Source organism: Lissotriton vulgaris, chromosome 2_2 (assembly GCF_964263255.1).
Source record: "Lissotriton vulgaris chromosome 2_2, aLisVul1.2, whole genome shotgun sequence".
Taxonomy (NCBI): domain Eukaryota; kingdom Metazoa; phylum Chordata; class Amphibia; order Caudata; family Salamandridae; genus Lissotriton; species Lissotriton vulgaris.
Window position 1 is genome coordinate 165,393,047 of NC_141688.1, and position 20,405 is coordinate 165,413,451.

The window sequence follows — 20,405 nt, forward strand, 5'->3', positions numbered from 1 at the left end:
CTCTGTCCAAAGGACAACTTTCCAATAAACCTGAAACCCTGGACCTAAATAAGTGGTGCTCTTCCTCTTCTGCATTATAAGCTATAAGCCCAGCAGTTTGACATCTTGTCCCATCCTCCTGCCACTTTTAGCTGACTATTCCAGTGGTCGTTTCACCATGCCAGATCCACCCCATCGACTGGTGCATGTCTACTCTCACCTTTTACTATGTTCTACTGCGTGGGAGTTAGCGTCCTGGGGGCAGATTTACAAGCCCCTTGCGCAACTTTTGTGTAATGTTTCCCATGTTAAAAATTACGCAAAAGTGGCGCAAGGGGCTTGTAAATCTGCTCCTTGGTACTTAAACCTACATTCATGGACGATTTAAGGACCTCTACTATCTGGCCACCTCCCTGCAGCACATTTTGAACTGTACAGATCTGACCAAGTTATTAGCAACTCTGACCTAATTACATGCCCATTTTGTTGACATTCAGCAAAATTCTTATACCCCCTAACACAAACCTCTGAATCATAATACGAATATCCTAACTGTATTTTTTATGGTCAATAGGGCATGGTTTATAGTTTGTCGAAGGAATATATCTAAACGCACTTTCATAAATCTGGTACATTATTATTATTATTTTTTGTGCATGTTAATGTTTCTGTAAATTGTATGCTTTATACCAAAATCGAATCATTCAAAAAAGTGTTTTTTTTCTTTTGTATATTCACTTTGGGAAATTAACCTTTTCTGAGCCAATTAGAATTATTGATATAAAGAACTATTTTGACCGTCTTGTTTTTTCTGATCAGAATACTTTAAATTCACATCATTTTATAGCACGTTGAATGCCCGTAGCTCATATCATTCCTCTATGAATAAATATTTGAATGCTAAACCCACAGCATATTGGCATTTTAAGAAATAAAGATGACACCATGTTATTTCCACCTTTCTTTGATGTTTATAAAGCTCTAGCGTATTTCTTGAGCATCTCATCTATGTTTAAAACGAAAAGCTAATGCACTGAATTATTTACGGAACACCTGAATATTTTACTACTGTACAGTAATAAAACCGTGTTCTCTTCTTAGAATAAAAGCCTGAAAAATAAACTCATGTCAGGAAACAAGCTTTGCGGTATTCACGCCGAAGAGGTGAGTAGAGCACATGTTTTATTTCTAAAGGTTTGAGAGCAAGCTAGTTGCATGCTGAATGCTTGCACTGCACTGAAATGAAATCAGACAACAGACACATCATTTCGGAACAAAAATATGTGTACATGAATGAGCGTATTCTCAAAGCTGCCATGATTTAGACATGTAGCAAATATTATAATGCTAACGGTCAGCATATTTAGAAGTTTTTTTTAAAAAAATCTTTATTTCGACAAATGACTGTCATGAAAGAAACACAGTAAAATACAACTTTAAGAATGTTAACACATCAATTGCTATGAGGAGTTTAAAAAATACATTTTGAAGTTAATTACGTATGCCCATTCCTAAACAACAATTTTACTTTCTGTCTGGTTAGCTGAAATTAGAATTAAGTCCGAATTTTAAAAGAGAACACCGTGGGCACATGTTTTAAAGCACCCTGCTCCTTAACACAAGAAACAGCCGACATTGATTTTGTTATTATTGTGTATTACAGTTCGTTGTGATGATTGCATTTGTCAAAATGTACAGAGGCAAATGCATATAAATGTGTCCTTTAATGTTTGGCACTTGCTGGAAAATCGTAAAGGCCTGCACTCCGAGGTCCACTACATTTGTCTCGAGTTTTTAATATAAGAAATTAAAATAACTCTGTACAGGTTTGCCTTGATCCTTCACTAGCGGCGGCTTTCGAAGAGTAATTTTTAAGGACTTTAGAAAATTCCATGTTGTGAAGTGAAAATATACATATCTATGTTCGTATTAGAAAAACATTGCACAGATGGAAAGCCTCTAGATATCATTTTTTCCAACATGGGTTTAACATTTTTCCCCATAGAGAAACATTTTTCCTTTAACACTAACAGATTTGGGGTGGAAATCTCATCTTAACAAGCATTGGCCATACCAATAGGGATACCAATAGGTCTGGCTTAAGAATGAAAGTGCCTTTTGCATCATTTGATGAGTGTAGACATTCAAGACATTCAATAAGCCTTCAAAGAGGCACACTGTCACCTATCTTTGCATTCATGCATCCAATCATCAATTCGCTGACTCATCCTTCCATTCAGCTTCTGACACAACCCAGGCAAACCACACACACACACTCAACAACATGCGCAAAATGATTTAAAAGAATGCAAGTAAAAAAACACGCTGCCTTCTAAACACTATGAGCATATGTTTGCGATAGCAGAACTAGACATCGTAGCGGGTGTCCATCTTGCAAAGGTATTGTAAACAGATCAAGGATGGCCACCAGGATTGGCCATCTTGAACTAGTAATACAATGATGCACTATAAACAACAGCATTCCATTATGATCTTCTGGTTTAGAGGGAGTAGCCAGATGGAATGTGACTTACTGCAGATAAAATGAGTAGCAAGAAAGCAACCCATTACAGCTGCCTGGAGAGTGATAATATGCTCTTAAAAAAGAATTGAAATAGAAAGTGAAGCAACTAAATGAAAAAAAAGAAACCTGTACAAGGAAAATGACCTGAAAATGTCATAATTAGCAGGGCAAAACGACAATAACTAATCTATGCACTCTATATACATTAGACCTGCTACCCTTAGGGTGGTCTTCCCCCAAACCTTTTGCCTACTCCCCTCCTACTTGCTGACATTAATTTTGTTAGCCTTAGGACTCTGTGCACATTACCATTGCTAACCAGTACAAAAGGGCTTGTGCAATTGCCACATTTAATTTAATAAAAATTCCCTAGCAGAGTGGTACTACATCTACCATGGCCTGTGAATGAAATGCAACAAGTAGGCCTGCAGCACTAATTGTGCCACCCACTTAAGTAGCCCCTTAAAACAGGTTTCAGCCCTGCCATTGCAGCCTGTGTGTAGCTTTAAACTTGGAAAGATAACCACTTTACCATACATAAACCCTCCCTTTCAATACCTATAAGGCACCACTAAAGTTGGCCCTAGACAACCCTAATGACAGGGTGAGGCGTATTTAAAAAGCTGAATATGTAGTTTTAAGTTTTGCGTGTCCTGGTATTAAAAAACTCTTACATTCGTTTTTCACCACTGCAGGGCCTACCTCGCTTATAGGATTTCATTTAGACATGTCATGTTTGGTTTCAAAATAATTGCAATTTTAAATCCTCTTTAGTAGTAAAGTCATATTTTAAGTCACAATTTTGAAAAATCCACTTTTAGAAAGTTGCAACATGTAAAGCAGGGGGCACCCAAAAATGACAATGGTATAACTTATGTATGAAACAGTGACCTAAGAGTTTAATTTATAAACAGAATCCCATCAGTTGTACAATACTTAAAAATGTATTGTTATAAGCAATGAGACAATAGACAGAGATATGGCCATGAAACATCACAAATTAATCTATATATTAGATCAAGTTTATCAATCTTAAATAACATCAAAACAGATAAAAAAAAATATTAGGTGCATTTTCTTTTGGCCTAATTTGATGCTGCTTATGACAGTTGCATGATTGAGAGTCTGTTTGTTAGTGATTCCTTTAGAGTACTGTTGCAGATTTAATATACTTTTAGAAAGTTTGAATCTCTTGTCCTAACCATTTGATGCCTCTAGCCTGTATCCCGGGCCACATGAATGATTCTTTGCCTCTATGCTGCTAGGTGTGTTGAATTATGGGGTATAGATAGAACTATTGTTAGGTTGGTAAGCACCCCAAATTTTCTGAAGCCAAGTTTGTCTGCTGCACAATGTAGGGAAGTTAGGCTGCAAAACCACACCTCCTTTTACACCTGCTTTCATCACCATTTTATCTCTATCAAAAAGGGATTGATCACAGACCCAGAAGCTGCGTCCACAGGTGCACAATGAGTTTACATCCGAGTCTGTGTGCACAGGTCGCTGTGTCTGAATATCAGGCTGGGCTGGCAGCCATACATCGGAAACTAACAAAATGAACAGCAATTCATTGGCTCAACCTGACTGTGGCGTGCATTATCCCTATTAGAGAATGATTCTTACTTCCCCAAAACCTCAAAAAAAAGATATGGGCAAACCAGTGGTGCAACAAAAGACCCCCACACTGCGGGGGGGCGAGCTCCAGTGCCCCCTCAGCACAGTACACTAGCCTGAGAGCTCCCGAGTAACTTGGGAAGGAGACCCTCGTTGCACTTTGCAAGGAGGCCTCTCAAATTTCATTACGCCACCGAGGCAAACACAGAGCATATATTCTGTTATAGCCACAGGTTGCTGATGGAACTGTGGGCCAGCCCCTTCCCCCATGACTTCCACTTATTTAGGGAATTGTGGGAGAGCTATTACTCCTCTTGGCAACAGAGCAGCCAGGGTGTTCCTAGCTCCCATGTAGACATCCGGCAACCCTCAAGCATACAGAGGTCACACTCCTCAAAGTGGATTGAGTTCAGTTACAGCCCCAGAGAAAGCGGAAGAGCTTGGAGCAGAGGTCTCCGTAAACACGGTAATAATTACATATACATAGTATACTTGATTTAAATATGTGGTTTGGCAAATCATGCGTAATCCTAATGTACTACATCATAAGTGAAATTTTTGTCTAAAGAATAGGAGTTGTATTTCTAGTTTTCAGCTCTTGTTTAAATCTATGTACATATTTGAGCATTTATATATCATATTTTCATAATATGGACTTGTGCAGAAGTTCACAAAGAAATCCTAGGTAATGGGTGAAAGGAATGGTTTAAGGGGACAGTTGGAGTGTGTAGTTGGAAAGACAACCCAATTGCAAACATCAGGGGTGCACTTAAGTTAAGTTCTAACATACACTTCCGGAGACCAGTTTAAACCACACTCAGGTCATTAGAAAAATACAACTACCTGAGTTTAAAAGGCAAAGAAAGAGGCAAAAAAACAACTTTTTGTAATTATAGTGAATCTCCCATCTGAGGTATTGGGTGTGCCAAGTGTAATACACACATCCACTATTTTCCAGATCTGGCAAAGCTTTAAAGCGCTGGATCGCTACCACACAATCAACGCCAAAGCAGGGCCTGTTGTATACACTAACAATTCCAAAAAGAGAATTACCGATCAGTAAACTAACTTCCAAGCCAAGCTGGAAAGAGCTCTGGCAAATGCTGATACCTCTCAGTGAACTCATCAAGTAAATAATGCTCATGGCAGAACAAATACATGTTTTAGGTGACTAATTAAAAGAAAATTTAGAACAAGGGGATGTCAGGAGAATGGAGTTCTAGACACGCATATGATATGCTGTATACTTTGTAAAGTACTAAATTGATTTTAGCTTTTACAAGTTACTTTCATCAGCAACTAATAAGTCTTACTGGAATTCAACATAGATTGAAAATAAGGTATTTTTTTAAAATAAAATTTAATTCTGTCTTCTGCATCAAGTGTACCTTAATATGCACATAAAGTCTTCTACATACTGCCGACTGACACATTGCCTCATCATAATTATGCTTGCATAGACCCCTCCTAAGATCAGATACACCACTGATGTTTGGTTGGCCTTCCAACCAAAGTAACACAGAAACTTGAGAGTCCACAACCATGTAGCCGCACCATCCTGAAATAACCTTACTGGGTGCCCGCCAAGCAGATGTTACATTTAAAGATGTCTGCTTGATTCACAAGTCATGATTCAGAAAAGTGGGTGGTGATGGACAGAGTATCTGAATTAAACAGAACACTCGTACCCAGTCAAAAGATCAGGGCTTGATCCATCATCGTTTTTTAGCTCACTGCACCATCCCAGCTCAGAACCTGGCTACATGCAAATTAGTCTGTCCCTGGCCCAGTGCATCATGGGAACAAAGCAGACCAAACTACCAAGTCAATTCTTTTACTGGAAAGGAAACAAGCTTCCGGGGACCAGTTTCTGACATTTCAGCCGTCGTCGGCCCGGCTTGCTTGAATCCTGATGGTGCAGTGAGCAAGGGACTCATGTCTGAGCATACCCTTCCACGCTTGTGGTGGACAAAACGATTCAGAAAAGGGGGTGGTGATGGACAGAGTATCTGAATTAAATAGAACACTCGTACCCAGTCAAAAGATCAGGGCTTGATCCATCTCTGTTTTTTAGCTCACTACACCATCCCAGCTCAGAACCTGGCTACATGCAAATTAGTCTGTCCCTGGCCCAGTGCATCATGGGAACAGGGCAGACCAAACTACCAAGCCAATTCTTTTACTGGAAAGGAAACAAGCTTCCGGAGACCGGTTTCTGGCATTACAGCCGTCTTCGGCCCGGCTTGCTTGAATCATGATGATGCAGTGAGCAAGGGACTCATGTCTGAGCATACCCTTCCACGCTTGTGGTGGACAAAACGATTCAGAAAAGGGGGTGGTGATGGACAGAGTATCTGAATTAAACAGAACACTCGTACCCAGTCAAAAGATCAGGGCTTGATCCATCACCGTTTTTTTAGCTCACTGCACCATCCCAGCTCAGAACCTGGCTACATGCAAATTAGTCTGTCCCTGGCCCAGTGCATCATGGGAACAGGGAAGACCAAACTACCAAGCCAATTCTTTTACTGGAAAGGAAACAAGCTTCCAGGGACCGGTTTCTGGCATTACAGCTGTCTTCGGCCCGGCTTGCTTGAATCCTGATGGTGCAGTGAGCAAGGACTCATGTCTGAGCATACCCTTCCACGCTTGTGGTGGACAAAACGAATCAGAAAAGGGGGTGGTGATGGACAGAGTATCTGATTAAACAGAACACTCGTACCAAGTCAAAAGATCAGGGCTTGATCCATCACCGTTTTGTAGCTCACTGCACCATCCCAGCTCAGAACCTGGCTACATGCAAATTAGTCTGTCCCTGGCCCAGTGCATCATGGGAACAGGGCAGACCAAACTACCAAGCCAATTCTTTTACTGGAAAGGAAACAAGCTTCCGGGGACTGGTTTCTGGCATTACAGCTGTCTTCGGCCCGGCTTGCTTGAATCCTGATGGTGCAGTGAGCAAGGAACTCATGTCTGAGTATACCCTTCCACGCTTGTGGTGGACAAAACGATTCAGAAAAAGGGGTGGTGATGGACAGAGTATCTGAATTAAATAGAACACTCGTACCCAGTCAAAAGATCAGGGCTTGATCTATCTCCGTTGTTTAGCTCACTACACCATCCCAGCTCAGAACCTGGCTACATGCAAATTAGTCTGTCCCTGGCCCAGTGCATCATGGGAACAAAGCAGACCAAACTACCAAGTCAATTCTTTTACTGGAAAGGAAACAAGCTTCCGGGGACCAGTTTCTGACATTTCAGCCGTCTTCGGCCCGGCTTGCTTGAATCCTGATGGTGCAGTGAGCAAGGGACTCATGTCTGAGCATACCCTTCCACGCTTGTGGTGGACAAAACGATTCAGAAAAGGGGGTGGTGATGGACAGAGTATCTGAATTAAACAGAACACTCGTACCCAGTCAAAAGATTAGGGCTTGATCCATCACCGTTTTTTTAGCTCACTGCACCATCCCAGCTCAGAACCTGGCTACATGCAAATTAGTCTGTCCCTGGCCCAGTGCATCATGGGAACAGGGCAGACCAAACTCCCAAGCCAATTCTTTTACTGGAAAGGAAACAAGCTTCCGGGGACCGGTTTCTGGCATTACAACCGTCTTCGGCCCGGCTTGCTTGAATCCTGATGGTGCAGTGAGCAAGGGACTCATGTCTGAGCATACCCTTCCACGCTTGTGGTGGACAAAACGATTCAGAAAAGGGGGTGGTGATGGACAGAGTATCTGAATTAAATAGAACACTCGTACCCAGTCAAAAGATCAGGGCTTGATCCATCACCGTTTTTTAGCTCACTGCACCATCCCAGCTCAGAACCTGGCTACATGCAAATTAGTCTGTCCCTGGCCCAGTGCATCATGGGAACAGGGAAGACCAAACTACCAAGCCAATTCTTTTACTGGAAAGGAAACAAGCTTCCGGGGACCGGTTTCTGGCATTACAGCTGTCTTCGGCCCGGCTTGCTTGAATCCTGATGGTGCAGTGAGCAAGGACTCATGTCTGAGCATACCCTTCCACGCTTGTGGTGGACAAAACGATTCAGAAAAGGGGGTGGTGATGGACAGAGTATCTGAATTAAACAGAACACTCGTACCCAGTCAAAAGATCAGGGCTTGATCCATCATCGTTTTTTAGCTCACTGCACCATCCCAGTTCAGAACCTGGCTACATGCAAATTAGTCTGTCCCTGGCCCAGTGCATCATGGGAACAAAGCAGACCAAACTACCAAGTCAATTCTTTTACTGGAAAGGAAACAAGCTTCCGGGGACCAGTTTCTGACATTTCAGCCGTCTTCGGCCCGGCTTGCTTGAATCCTGATGGTGCAGTGAGCAAGGGACTCATGTCTGAGCATACCCTTCCACCCTTGTGGTGGACAAAACGATTCAGAAAAGGGGGTGGTGATGGACAGAGTATCTGAATTAAATAGAACACTCGTACCCAGTCAAAAGATCAGGGCTTGGTCCATCTCTGTTTTTTAGCTCACTACACCATCCCAGCTCAGAACCTGGCTACATGCAAATTAGTCTGTCCCTGGCCCAGTGCATCATGGGAACAGGGCAGACCAAACTACCAAGCCAATTCTTTTACTTTAAAGGAAACAAGCTTCCGGAGACCGGTTTCTGGCATTACAGCCGTCTTCAGCCCGGCTTGCTTGAATCATGATGATGCAGTGAGCAAGGGACTCATGTCTGAGCATACCCTTCCACGCTTGTGGTGAACAAAACGAATCAGAAAAGGGGGTGGTGATGGACAGAGTATCTGATTAAACAGAACACTCGTACCAAGTCAAAAGATCAGGGCTTGATCCATCACCGTTTTTTAGCTCACTGCACCATCCCAGCTCAGAACCTGGCTACATGCAAATTAGTCTGTCCCTGGCCCAGTGCATCATGGGAACAGGGCAGACCAAACTACCAAGCCAATTCTTTTACTGGAAAGGAAACAAGCTTCCGGGGACTGGTTTCTGTCATTACAGCTGTCTTCGGCCCGGCTTGCTTGAATCCTGATGGTGCAGTGAGCAAGGAACTCATGTCTGAGTATACCCTTCCACGCTTGTGGTGGACAAAACGATTCAGAAAAAGGGGTGGTGATGGACAGAGTATCTGAATTAAATAGAACACTCGTACCCAGTCAAAAGATCAGGGCTTGATCTATCTCCGTTGTTTAGCTCACTACACCATCCCAGCTCAGAACCTGGCTACATGCAAATTAGTCTGTCCCTGGCCCAGTGCATCATGGGAACAGGGCAGACCAAACTACCAAGCCAATTCTTTTACTGGAAAGGAAACAAGCTTCCGGGGACCGGTTTCTGGCATTACAGCCGTCTTTGGCCCGGCTTGCTTGAATCCTGATGGTGCAGTGAGCAAGGGACTCATGTCTGAGCATACCCTTCCACGCTTGTGGTGGACAAAACGATTAAGAAAAGGGGGTGGTGATGGACAGAGTATCTGAATTAAACAGAACACTCATACTCAGTCAAAAGATCAGGGCTTGATCCATCACCATTTTTTAGCTCACTGCACCATCCCAGCTCAGAACCTGGCTACATGCAAATTAGTCTGTCCCTGGCCCAGTGCATCATGGGAACAGGGCAGACCAAACTACCAAGCCAATTCTTTTACTGGAAAGGAAACAAGCTTCCAGGGACCGGTTTCTGGCATTACAGCCGTCTTCGGCCCGGCTTGCTTGAATCCTGATGGTGCAGTGAGCAAGGGACTCATGTCTGAGCATACCCTTCCACGCTTGTGGTGGACAAAACGATTCAGAAAAGGGGGTGGTGATGGACAGAGTATCTAATTAAACAGAACACTCGTACCCAGTCAAAAGATCAGGGCTTGATCCATCACCGTTTTTTAGCTCACAAGTCATGGCATGGCCAAGTGCATGCTTCCTTAATATCAAACCAGGCTTCTAATGTCACACCCCTAAATATGGCTGAAAACTAGGCATTCAGCCTGGAACCTTTATAACGATTTCATATATAAATATTTAAACTTTTTTCTTATATTAAAACAGCTAAGTTTGGTTCAAAAATATTTTTTTATTACCGCCCTGTACACAAACACTTGCTGCCACCTCCTTCCTCCACCAACTCCTGTGTGCACGAATATACTGGAAATTCCAGAACACTCCAGTGGCAGCTAACTAATGCCCATGGGATGTAACTGGCTTAGCTGGAGCTTTACTACTCCCGGCATGTCACAGGAAACACTTTACTTTCAGTAAGTGGAATCGTGGAAATGATTTTGCTTGCTAAAAGTGGCACATTCATCTGTTTGTCTGCCAGCTGTTAAGCACCCCCCCTGAGGGAGTTCTTTCTTGTCATCTGCTGCTAAGACCAGAGATTTTGCTCTAAACTTTTAAGAACTAGAAGCTTTACCGCACCCTCCATGTCAGCCAAACAACAACAAACGTTCTGCTTCCATTAAAATGATCTTGCATGCTTTAAGCGGAATTGGTTCACACAAAGGGAGCAGTATTTCCAGCAGCTCTATTTGTGTCAAAGCAATGCCATTCCCATAGAAAACAGGAAACCAGCACGGGCTGCAGTGGCCTTCAGGCTCCCCTCATGGACCCCAATGAAAGTCACTGGGTGCCCTCGGTGGGACCAGGGCACCCAGAATGGATGTTGGACCCTGGGTGTGGGGTCCTTGGGGCTGAAATAGGCCCAGGAGGGTTGCCACACAGCACCCTCCCCCACTCTTCAAAACAATAAAAATAAAAAGACCAGGCCCCAAGGGATGGGGTCCTCATGGCCAAAATCAGCCCAGGGAAGGGGGTCATGCAACACCCCTCATCTAACTGGAAAAAAATAGCAGGCCCCACCAAGTCACTAAAAGCCATACCCCCTCTCAACACCAGTCTGCAAACGTGCTGCCTGGTGCACCACTACTAATTGGGGGAGGATGTTGCCTTGACTTCTGAGGGTCATATGAGGCCAAATACCCTTCTAGTAACCTCCATTAAGTCCCAAACAGTGGGATTGCTTAGAGGTCATCGAAGGACCTGCCTTCGACCTCCACCTCTCTGCAAACATACCTCCTGGTGCACTACTGGTTGGGGGATGAAGTCCCCTTGTATGCTAAGAGTCCTTAAAGGCCAGGAACCCCTCCTGTTACCTCCAGTAAGTCCCACCCAGTGGGATTTCTGAGAGGTGTTTGGAGGCCGCGCCCCCTTTCATACCTATTCACACACCCATACAGACATTCTCACATCCACTCACATACCCATATGGAAAATCTTACACCTACTCACATACCCTTACAGACACTCACACAAAAACACTCTTATACCCACTCACATACCCATATAATCTCACATCCATTTACACACCCATACAGACACTCACATACCCTTTCACATACCCATATGGACACTCTCTCTCTTAATCACACACCCTTACATGTACTCTCACACCCACTCCCACTATACATACATACTCACTCAGTCACACACAGACACTCACACCCACTAACAAACCCATAGAGACACTCTTGCAACCACTCATATACCCATACAGAAACTCTCATACCTATTCACACACCCATACAGACATTGGCACATCCACTCACATACCCATATGGACACTCTTACACCTACTCACATACCCATACAGGCACTCACTCAAAAACACTCTTATACCCGCTGACATACCCATATACTCTCAGACCCACTCACATACCCATACAGACACTCTCACATGCACTCACATACCCTTGCATACACTCTCACACCCACTTTTACAGCCATACAGACACCCTCACACCACTCACATACAATACAGAGTCTCTCACACTCACTCACATACCCATACAGATACTCTCATACCAACTTGCATACCCATACAAACACTCCCACTCACATACCTATACAGACACTCTCAAGTCCACTCACACAGCCATAGAGACACTATCATGTCCACTCAAATACCCATACAGACACTCTCACACCCAGTCACACTGATATACACATTCTCAGAGCCACTGACATACTCATACAAACACTCGCACACATGCTCACACATCCATACAGGCCATTTTACACCCAGTCACACAAACAGACAGACATTCTGACACCCCTTCTGACACCCACATCTCATACTCACTCACATACCTATACATTCTCACACCCACTTGCATACCAATATAGAGACTCTACACCCACTCACACACCAATACATACACTCTCACAACCAAATGTATACCCACTCAGACACTCTAACACATACCCACACAGACACTCTTACACCCACTCTTATACCCATACAGAAACTCTCACACCCAGTCATATACCCATATAGACACTCTCATACCATACAGACACTCTCACGCCTACTCACTTACACACAAAGACCCTCCCACACCACTCGCACACCCATACAGACACTCTCAAAAATATTCATATACCCAATACAGACACTCTCACACCCACTAATACACCCATACAGACACTCTTACACCCACTCTTATACCCATACAGAAACTCTCACACCCAGTCATATACCCATATAGACACTCTCATACCATACAGACACTCTCACGCCTACTCACTTACACACAAAGACCCTCCCACACCACTCGCACACCCATACAGACACTCTCAAAAATATTCATATACCCAATACAGACACTCTCACACCCACTAATACACCCATACAGACACTCTTACAGCCACTGACAGACTCGTACATACCCCACACCAGGTTAGAAAAATAGAGCTTAATTTAATAAATAAAACAAGACCAAATGACGAAAATAGAGAACCAGAGTTATGAAGTTTTAAAGATTTGAATGTGAAATAGCTCCAAAACATAAAGCACCAGCCATGGTTATCTGGCTACGCTAGACTTGGTCGAAGCAAAAAGTTCAGGCTGACAGTTATTAAAGTGTAGGTCGGATATAGTCCTAGCAAAGTCCCTCTGAAGTTTTACTGTCTCAAGTTTTGTGCTAAGAGTCATGTTCACGTTGGAGAGCGTCACAGGAGGCAAAGAGAGTTTTGCAGCAGGTGGTCGGCATTGTGCCACAAGCAGGCTGGGGGTGTTTCACAGGTAGGCAGGACGGAGCTCTGTAGAGACTGTCCGATGCAGGTGATTGATGCTTGCTGTGTGAAGAGAAGGGCTGGCAGTAGGTTGCACTGAGACACACTAAGAGTCCAGGTCCTGATTGGTCCCACCTGGGGTCAGGAACTCACTGAGGCTGGGCACAGGAGCTGATGGGGAAGACATTTATATCCCTGAGGTCAGATCAGGAGGCCAGCAGGCTAGCCCTTTGAGTCACTATGTAGTCCTGAATGACAAGTCATTTGTGTGAAGGCAGAACATAGCCTATTCGGTTGCAAGTCAAGCTGTGCCCAGCTTTTTCCCCCATCCTGCCGGCACATGGCCCATCCAGGCAGTACTTATCACTCTATTGAGTGACTGTCTAGGAAGAATTCACAAAATCTAACTGTCAGTTACACCCAGCCATGTGACCCAAGCAACGCTATCCATAGAAAAGGGCTAAGGGCACAAAAATGCCAACTTTCTAAAAGCAACATGTTGGCAAGGTTCTGGTGCAAATGGGCTCATTTGCAGATGCCAGAAGCCAAAAAGCATGATTTTAAGAGCACTGAGCCACACTAAAAGTCCAGGACCTGATTGGCCCACCTGGGGTCAGTAACTCACTGAAGCTGGGCACAGGAGCTGATTGGGGAGACATTTAAATCACTGAGGCTCAGATCAGGAGGCCAGCAGACTAGCCCTTTGAGTCACTATGTGGTCCTGGGTGAAAAGTCCCTTGTGTGAAGGCAGAGCTCAGGCTATTCAGTTGCAAGTGAAGCTATGACCAGTTCTTTCTGCCATCCTGCCAGCACATGGCCTATCCAGGCAGTACTCATCACTTTATTGTGTGACTATCTAGGAAGAATTCACAAAGTCTAACTGTCAGTTACACCCAGTCATGTGACCCAAGCAACGCTATCAGTAGAAAAGGGCTAAGGGCACAAAAATGCCAACTTTCTAAAAGCGACACGTTGGCAAGGTTCTGGTGCAAATGGGCTCATTTGCAGATGCAAGGAGCCATAAAGCATGATTTAAGAGCACTGAACCACACTAAGAGTCCAGGGTCTGATTGGCCCGCCTGGGGTCAGTAACTCACTGAAGCTGGGCACAGGAGCTGATTGGGGAGACATTTAAATCACTGAGGCTCAGATCAGGAGGCCAGCAGACTAGCCCGTTGAGTCCCTACGTGGTCCTGGGTGACAAGTCCCTTGTGTGAAGGCAGAGCTCAGGCTATTCAGTTGCAAGTAAAGCTATGACCAGCTCTTTCCGCCATCCTGCCAGCACATGGCCCATCCAGGCAGTACTCATCACTTTATTGTGTGACTATCTAGGAAGAATTCACAAAGTCTAACTGTCAGTTACACCCAGTCATGTGACCCAAGCAACGCTATCTGTAGAAAAGGGCTAAGGGCACAAAAATGCCAACTTTCTAAAAGCGACATGTTGGCAAGGTTCTGGTGCAAATGGGCTCATTCGCAGACGCAAGTAGCCAAAAAGCATGATTTAAGGGCACTGAGCCACACTAAGAGTCCAGGATCTCATTGGCCCACCTGGGGTCAGTAACTCACTGAAGCTGGGCACAGGAGCTGATTGGGGAGACATTTAAGTCCCTGAGGCTCAGATCAGGAGGCCAGCAGACTAGCCCTTTGAGTCACTATGTGGGCCTGGGTGACAAGTCCCTTGTGTGAAGGCAGAGCTCAGGCTATTCAGTTGCAAGTGAAGCTATGCCCAGCTCTTTCCGCCATCCTGCCAGCACATGGCCCATCCAGGCAGTACTCACCATTCTGTTGTGTGACTGTCTAGGAAGAATTCACAAATTCTAACCGTCAGTTACATCCAGTCATGTGACCCAAGCCAGGCGATCCATACAAAAGGGCTTAGGGGAAATGTTTATAATTGTGAAATCCAACTTTACACATTAAACAGGGCTCTTTACTAAAATTCCAAAGACCCCAAACATAATATAGTCACTAGCTTCCAATTGAAAATCACAGCGTACTAAATGTAAAATGGGATCCCCAATGTTATCCTAAGGGAATGGTAAGCCTCACTAACAGGACATGTAAAACATAAAAGTACATGTCCAACCTTTTAATTTCACAGCACTCAGCCCTAAAGGCTACCTAAGGCCTAACATAATGTAAAGTAATGTAATTGGTCATTTATAGAGCACACTGTGACCAAAAATGGTATCCTGGTGCTAAACCAATACGCAAGATGCAGCAGATGAAAAGCCGAACAGCAGCCACTAGTGGGGAAATAACCAGGTCTTTAGGGCCTTCTGAATTTTTGTCTGTCCGAATGAGATCAAAGGGAAGCTGGAAGTCTATTCCATTACTAAGAGTGACATATTTGTAATAAAAGGAGAGTTTAAGTCTTGGCAAGGAAGCTTTCATGTCGACATAGCAGTTAACGCTTCATTCAGGATGTAATGGCAGGCCAGGACATGTTTCAAAGGGCTACTTAATGGGCCCACTAGTAGCATTTAATATACAGGTCATATGTATAAGAAATGCTGATCTACACGGGACTTACAAGTAAATGATATATGCCAATCAGTTGTAAGCCAATCATAACACATTTTAAGGAGAGGGCACAAACACTTTAGCACTGGTTAGCAGTGGTAAAGTCCATTGGCGGCTCGCAGAGGAAGTGCTGCGGGCAGTGGGGCGGTGGAGGGGCAGGGTGGGGGGTAGTGTACTCAGACATATGATTGACAGGAGTAAAGTAAGTAATTAAAATAAATACAACTATTTACCTTGCGCTTGGTGCATCGCCAACTCAGCGGTACTTTACTCCTGCCTGTCATATGTCCGAAGCCAGTATCCCCCCACCCTGCTCCTCACCCTGCCCACCGTTTGCAGCACTTCCTCTGCGAAGCGCTACTGGTAATGTCAACAGTGCTAAGGCTAACAAAATAATTAAACGAAAAGTGGAAGGAAAAGGCAAAAAGTGTGGGAGTGACCCCGAAAAGAGGGCAATGTCCAGCACCCACAGGAGGTCAGTCCTTGAAGTGAACTTCTCAGTCCTTGGTACGAGTGGTAGCAGGTCCAGCACCTCAAGTATACGCACAGGTCAGAGACAGCAGGTCCAGCCCTCTACTGCTCTTTCACAGGTCAAATAATTGTTCTGATGGGGGTGAGGTGCCACTTTTGTAGGACTCACTAGCTAGTGAATGGAGTTGACACCATAACATTCCCTAACCAAGGAGATAAAGGTTTGGTTCCAAGGGCAAACCTACACACTCCTGCAGCACATCATGGTTGACGTAATGCAAACTATCACATAGTACACTACTCTGAATAGAGACGATAGATTAGAAACTCTAATTTCTTCCTAAATTGATAATAGTGAATCACTTGAAAAGAGGGCCACAATGACATACGTGCATGCTGAGTATCGATACCAGTTTTAATAATATATTTTTAATCAATTCTATTGCCATGTACATTGTCTCATCTCACATAAAAAATATTGTGTGCTTACTGGTAAAATAAATGTCATCAATAATTTATAACTTGAAACAATACACAAGGAACTAGTGCATTGTTCTTTGCGGATCATAAAAACAAACTTACTATATGTGAAGTCAAATAATTTGCTTAAAGGCTTGTATGAACATATCACTATCTGTATTTTGATTGGACTGATTGAGCCTCACAGGTGATTGAAATATTTTATGTCACTGTAGACTCTCATGGCATTACATATGACTTTAAATGTAGTTTTATTTTTTTAAACCACTAAACTTTAAACACGTTTTCAGGATCAGTTGTTCTTTTACCGGAGGAAGTGACGTAAGTTTATTGGATTTAAGATATATGACTGCTCATGGTAAAAAAATACTAATCCAGTTTACACTGCATGTTTCACACTAGATGTGTTTGCAAACTGTATTTATGATTATTTGGTCAGTGCACATATATTTCAAACCTTGAGCATGAACTACAGCTTGGCACTGCAGTGCAGCATGATATAAATGTGTGTTCATTGAATGAACTGTCGAGCCGGTGTAGTAGGACACGGTTCACTGTTATTTTCTATATATGTTTGTTTTGGAGTTTTTTTTTTATTTACTTTTATTTTTCTCAACTCAACAATGCTTTGACTTAGAATGGCCAGATGCTGCTGCATGACCACTTGCCTGTATGACCTCTTCCTTTCCTAAACACCTTCCACTCACCTAGTTTTGAAATGAAATACATGAGGGAAATATAACTGCATCAGTTCTAGAATTTAGAATCCAGGCGAATGTGAGTACGATCAGTGCATAGTCAAATCACCATTAATGTGTATGAGTGTTGTAGCCCATGCTACAGTTGTAGAAGGCCTTGATCGACCTTTCATCTTTTCACCTGTGTACCAGTTAATTCAAAATGCCTAATTTTGAACTTCGAAGCACTTTTTTGGTAATTGAGTGTTCTCACTTCACCTTTATTCCTGAACAATGCACATAAAATATGAAAGGTGGTTGCTCGATTGATGGTCTGTCACAGAAGGCAGGAGCAATAATATCACTGATAAAATCAATAAGTATTCCCAGTATTCAGCTGCAGCTAAGATAGTAAAAAGTAACTTACATGTTTTAAGTCTTTAACATGAGAAAAAAGCATGTCATCTTCAAACCCTGCTTTCAGCCACAGGTTTTCATTGCAAAATGATTAGTCTTAAGTTACTTCAAATGGATCAGAGGCATTGTGCAACATACAACAATTAGCACTAAATATAGTGCCCAAGCTGTTTGCACAGACTAAGCATTTTCCGGCTTAGCATCCATGACATATCCACAAATGATCCACCGTAAGGGCTGATTCAAATATAATTAGCACTGAAAGTGCAAATTCAAGACAATGGGCCACATCACATAAACTGAGCACTACAAGCAGTCGCGGCTGGCATTAATTGTGGGTGGTGAGTGGAGTGGTCGATCCAGAGATTCGCCTGGTGGGTTTGAGGTTACATTTTTTTTAAACATACCTGTCTGTGGCTCCGTGGCAGCCTACACGGAGAAAATGCAGAGTGCGCATGACTGGTTTGGTCAGCCCCAAAGGGTCGGACCAAACAGTCAGCACCCTCAAAAGTTGGAAAGCCACTCCTTTCCTGCCGAGAGCGGACCTGCCCACCCCCAACCAAACCCTTCTGCTTTCTCGCAGTGGAAGAAGCAGGAACATAAAATGGTAGTTTTAACATTTTATGTTTCTGCTTCTCAAACTGCGAGAAAGCAGTGAAGTGACAATGGTCAAATGGTGTCTTTCCAAAAGTTGAAACACTGTGTAGATAGTAGAGTATATCAGCTTGGTGTTTGTTAGCATATTTGTCTTTGCAAGTGGAGGCGCAAGCCTATAAAATAAGAGGCTTGGTCTGTTGTGTCAAAACCAGAAAAATAAGCAATCTTGTGCACAAATATCTTTGAACTACCTTTTGTTGGTGTTGGGCAATGTTCCCATTGTGTGAAATTATCAACAGCATGTGGAATACTAGCTTTGTATAAAAAATGGTGAACATAATGTTGATAACAGAACATGTCGCCAAAATTAGTTGTACCATCATACAGTTCATTATTAGAAAATGCAGCTGTTTGCTCTAGATCTACAAGCGAAGTGTATAGTTTCAATGTCTCAATCATCAGAGAAAGTACTAGAGGTTATAATATCATTCATTGAGTAAAGCTGCCAATCGTTCATTGATGTCAAATAGTGTTTCTGCCACCTCTGCACCAACACTGTCAAGGTCTGGGACCCACATTCTCACACCACACAGGAGCTTGTAAGGTGTACGGTACCATTGGGATTTCCTTGGCATGTTGTTAATTGCTCTCTGGACCCCATATAAGTGATTGACCCAACTGCCATTTGAACCTAAGAACCCTGCTTTTAAAGATTGCTTTGAGTCATGTTTTTTCCTCTCACCTCCAAATTTCCATCAGGATGATAGGGGAAAGAGCACCACAAGGCTGCAACCAAACTTCCCAGGGCTTCTTTGTAAGCCCTAAAAGCTAAATGCCGGACCCTGGTTGGAATGTTGTGTGCCAATTGCTTATGTCCTGATAAACACTCATAAATCATTTACAACAGTTTGAGAATCAGCTGCACTCTGTGTCCAAGCACATAGAAATCTGGAGCATGAATCCGATGCCACCTAGATATACTTGTAAGCCTAATCTGATTGTAAGGGGCTGCAGTGATCAAAATAAATACAAATCAAAGGCTTCTCATAGATAAAGGAAGGTGTCTGTGCTGGACCTGCTAGCGTGGAGCCTTTCCTCTGATGACAGACAGGCACGTGGACACCACACTAGTTTAGAAAAAGGCGTAATCTTTATCTAACCCAAAACAAGACAAAATAACAAAAATCCGCAATACAGTATTAAAAATAAGGCTTTCAAATGGTAGAAATAGTTTTGTTCAATTCAAGTTGTAAATGCAACACTTTCCTCACAAAGTATCTTAAATGCGTCACGCAAAAAAAACAAAATGGCCGCAGGGAAGGTAATGGTTCAATTCCTTACATGCAGGGAAGGTGATGCGTTCGTTCCTTGCTTCATGGAAGGTGATGCGTTGGTTCCTTATTGCAGCTCGTGGAGGTGATGCGTTTGTTCCTTACTGGAGAGCAGGTGATGCATTGGTTTGTTACTGCGTGGGTAGGTGATGCGTCCGTTTCTGCAAAAACAACAGGTGATGGACCGAATGTGGATCAATGTCACACACTCACCCCAGTCCAAAGATCTGGGCCCAAATCCATCGTTTGTTTGCACTCCACACCACCCTGGGCTAGACAATGGAGATATGCAAATCAGCTCTGACCCTGTGCCCCATGGGAACAGTCCAGTCCGAACTACAAAAGCCATGTCCTTCCCAGAACGGAATCAAGCATCCGAGGACCGGACCGGTTTCGAGGTAACACCTCTCATCAGCCCGGCTAGCTTGACTCCAGTGGTGTGGAGTGCCTGGGACCCACGTCTGGGCATCCAGTTTCTGACTGCGCCCCCTAACAATGCAACAGTCTTGGTGCCTCGATTCGATGCCTCGATCCAGTACGATGTGTGGTTATGTGCAGCCACACAGAAGGTTTGCATCAGGATTGGTGCGTGATCTCGGACTTCGGAGATTGTTGCACCCGATGTGCTGTGCGGCGATTTCTTGAGCTTTGGCAGGCAATGCAACGGTTTCTTCGTCAATGCATCAGAAACATGTGCTGATGCAACCCGCTTCTTAAATGTTGCATCGATTTTACAGCTCCCA

The 20,405-nt window shown here is 43.6% G+C and overlaps 1 protein-coding gene across 2 annotated transcripts in view; it reads left to right on the top strand.

The window, feature by feature from the left end:
• LUZP2 (leucine zipper protein 2) overlaps positions 1-20,405 on the top strand; it is a 1,380,972-nt gene that overhangs the window by 848,958 nt on the left and 511,609 nt on the right. Inside the window, exon 6 of one of the 2 annotated variants that reach the window (XM_086959880.1) lies at positions 1,081-1,143. In XM_086959880.1, coding sequence (XP_086816006.1) covers positions 1,081-1,143 — 63 coding nt within the window. The remainder of the gene's footprint in view (positions 1-1,080; positions 1,144-20,405) is intronic. The other variant, XM_086959879.1, reaches the window with a different exon arrangement.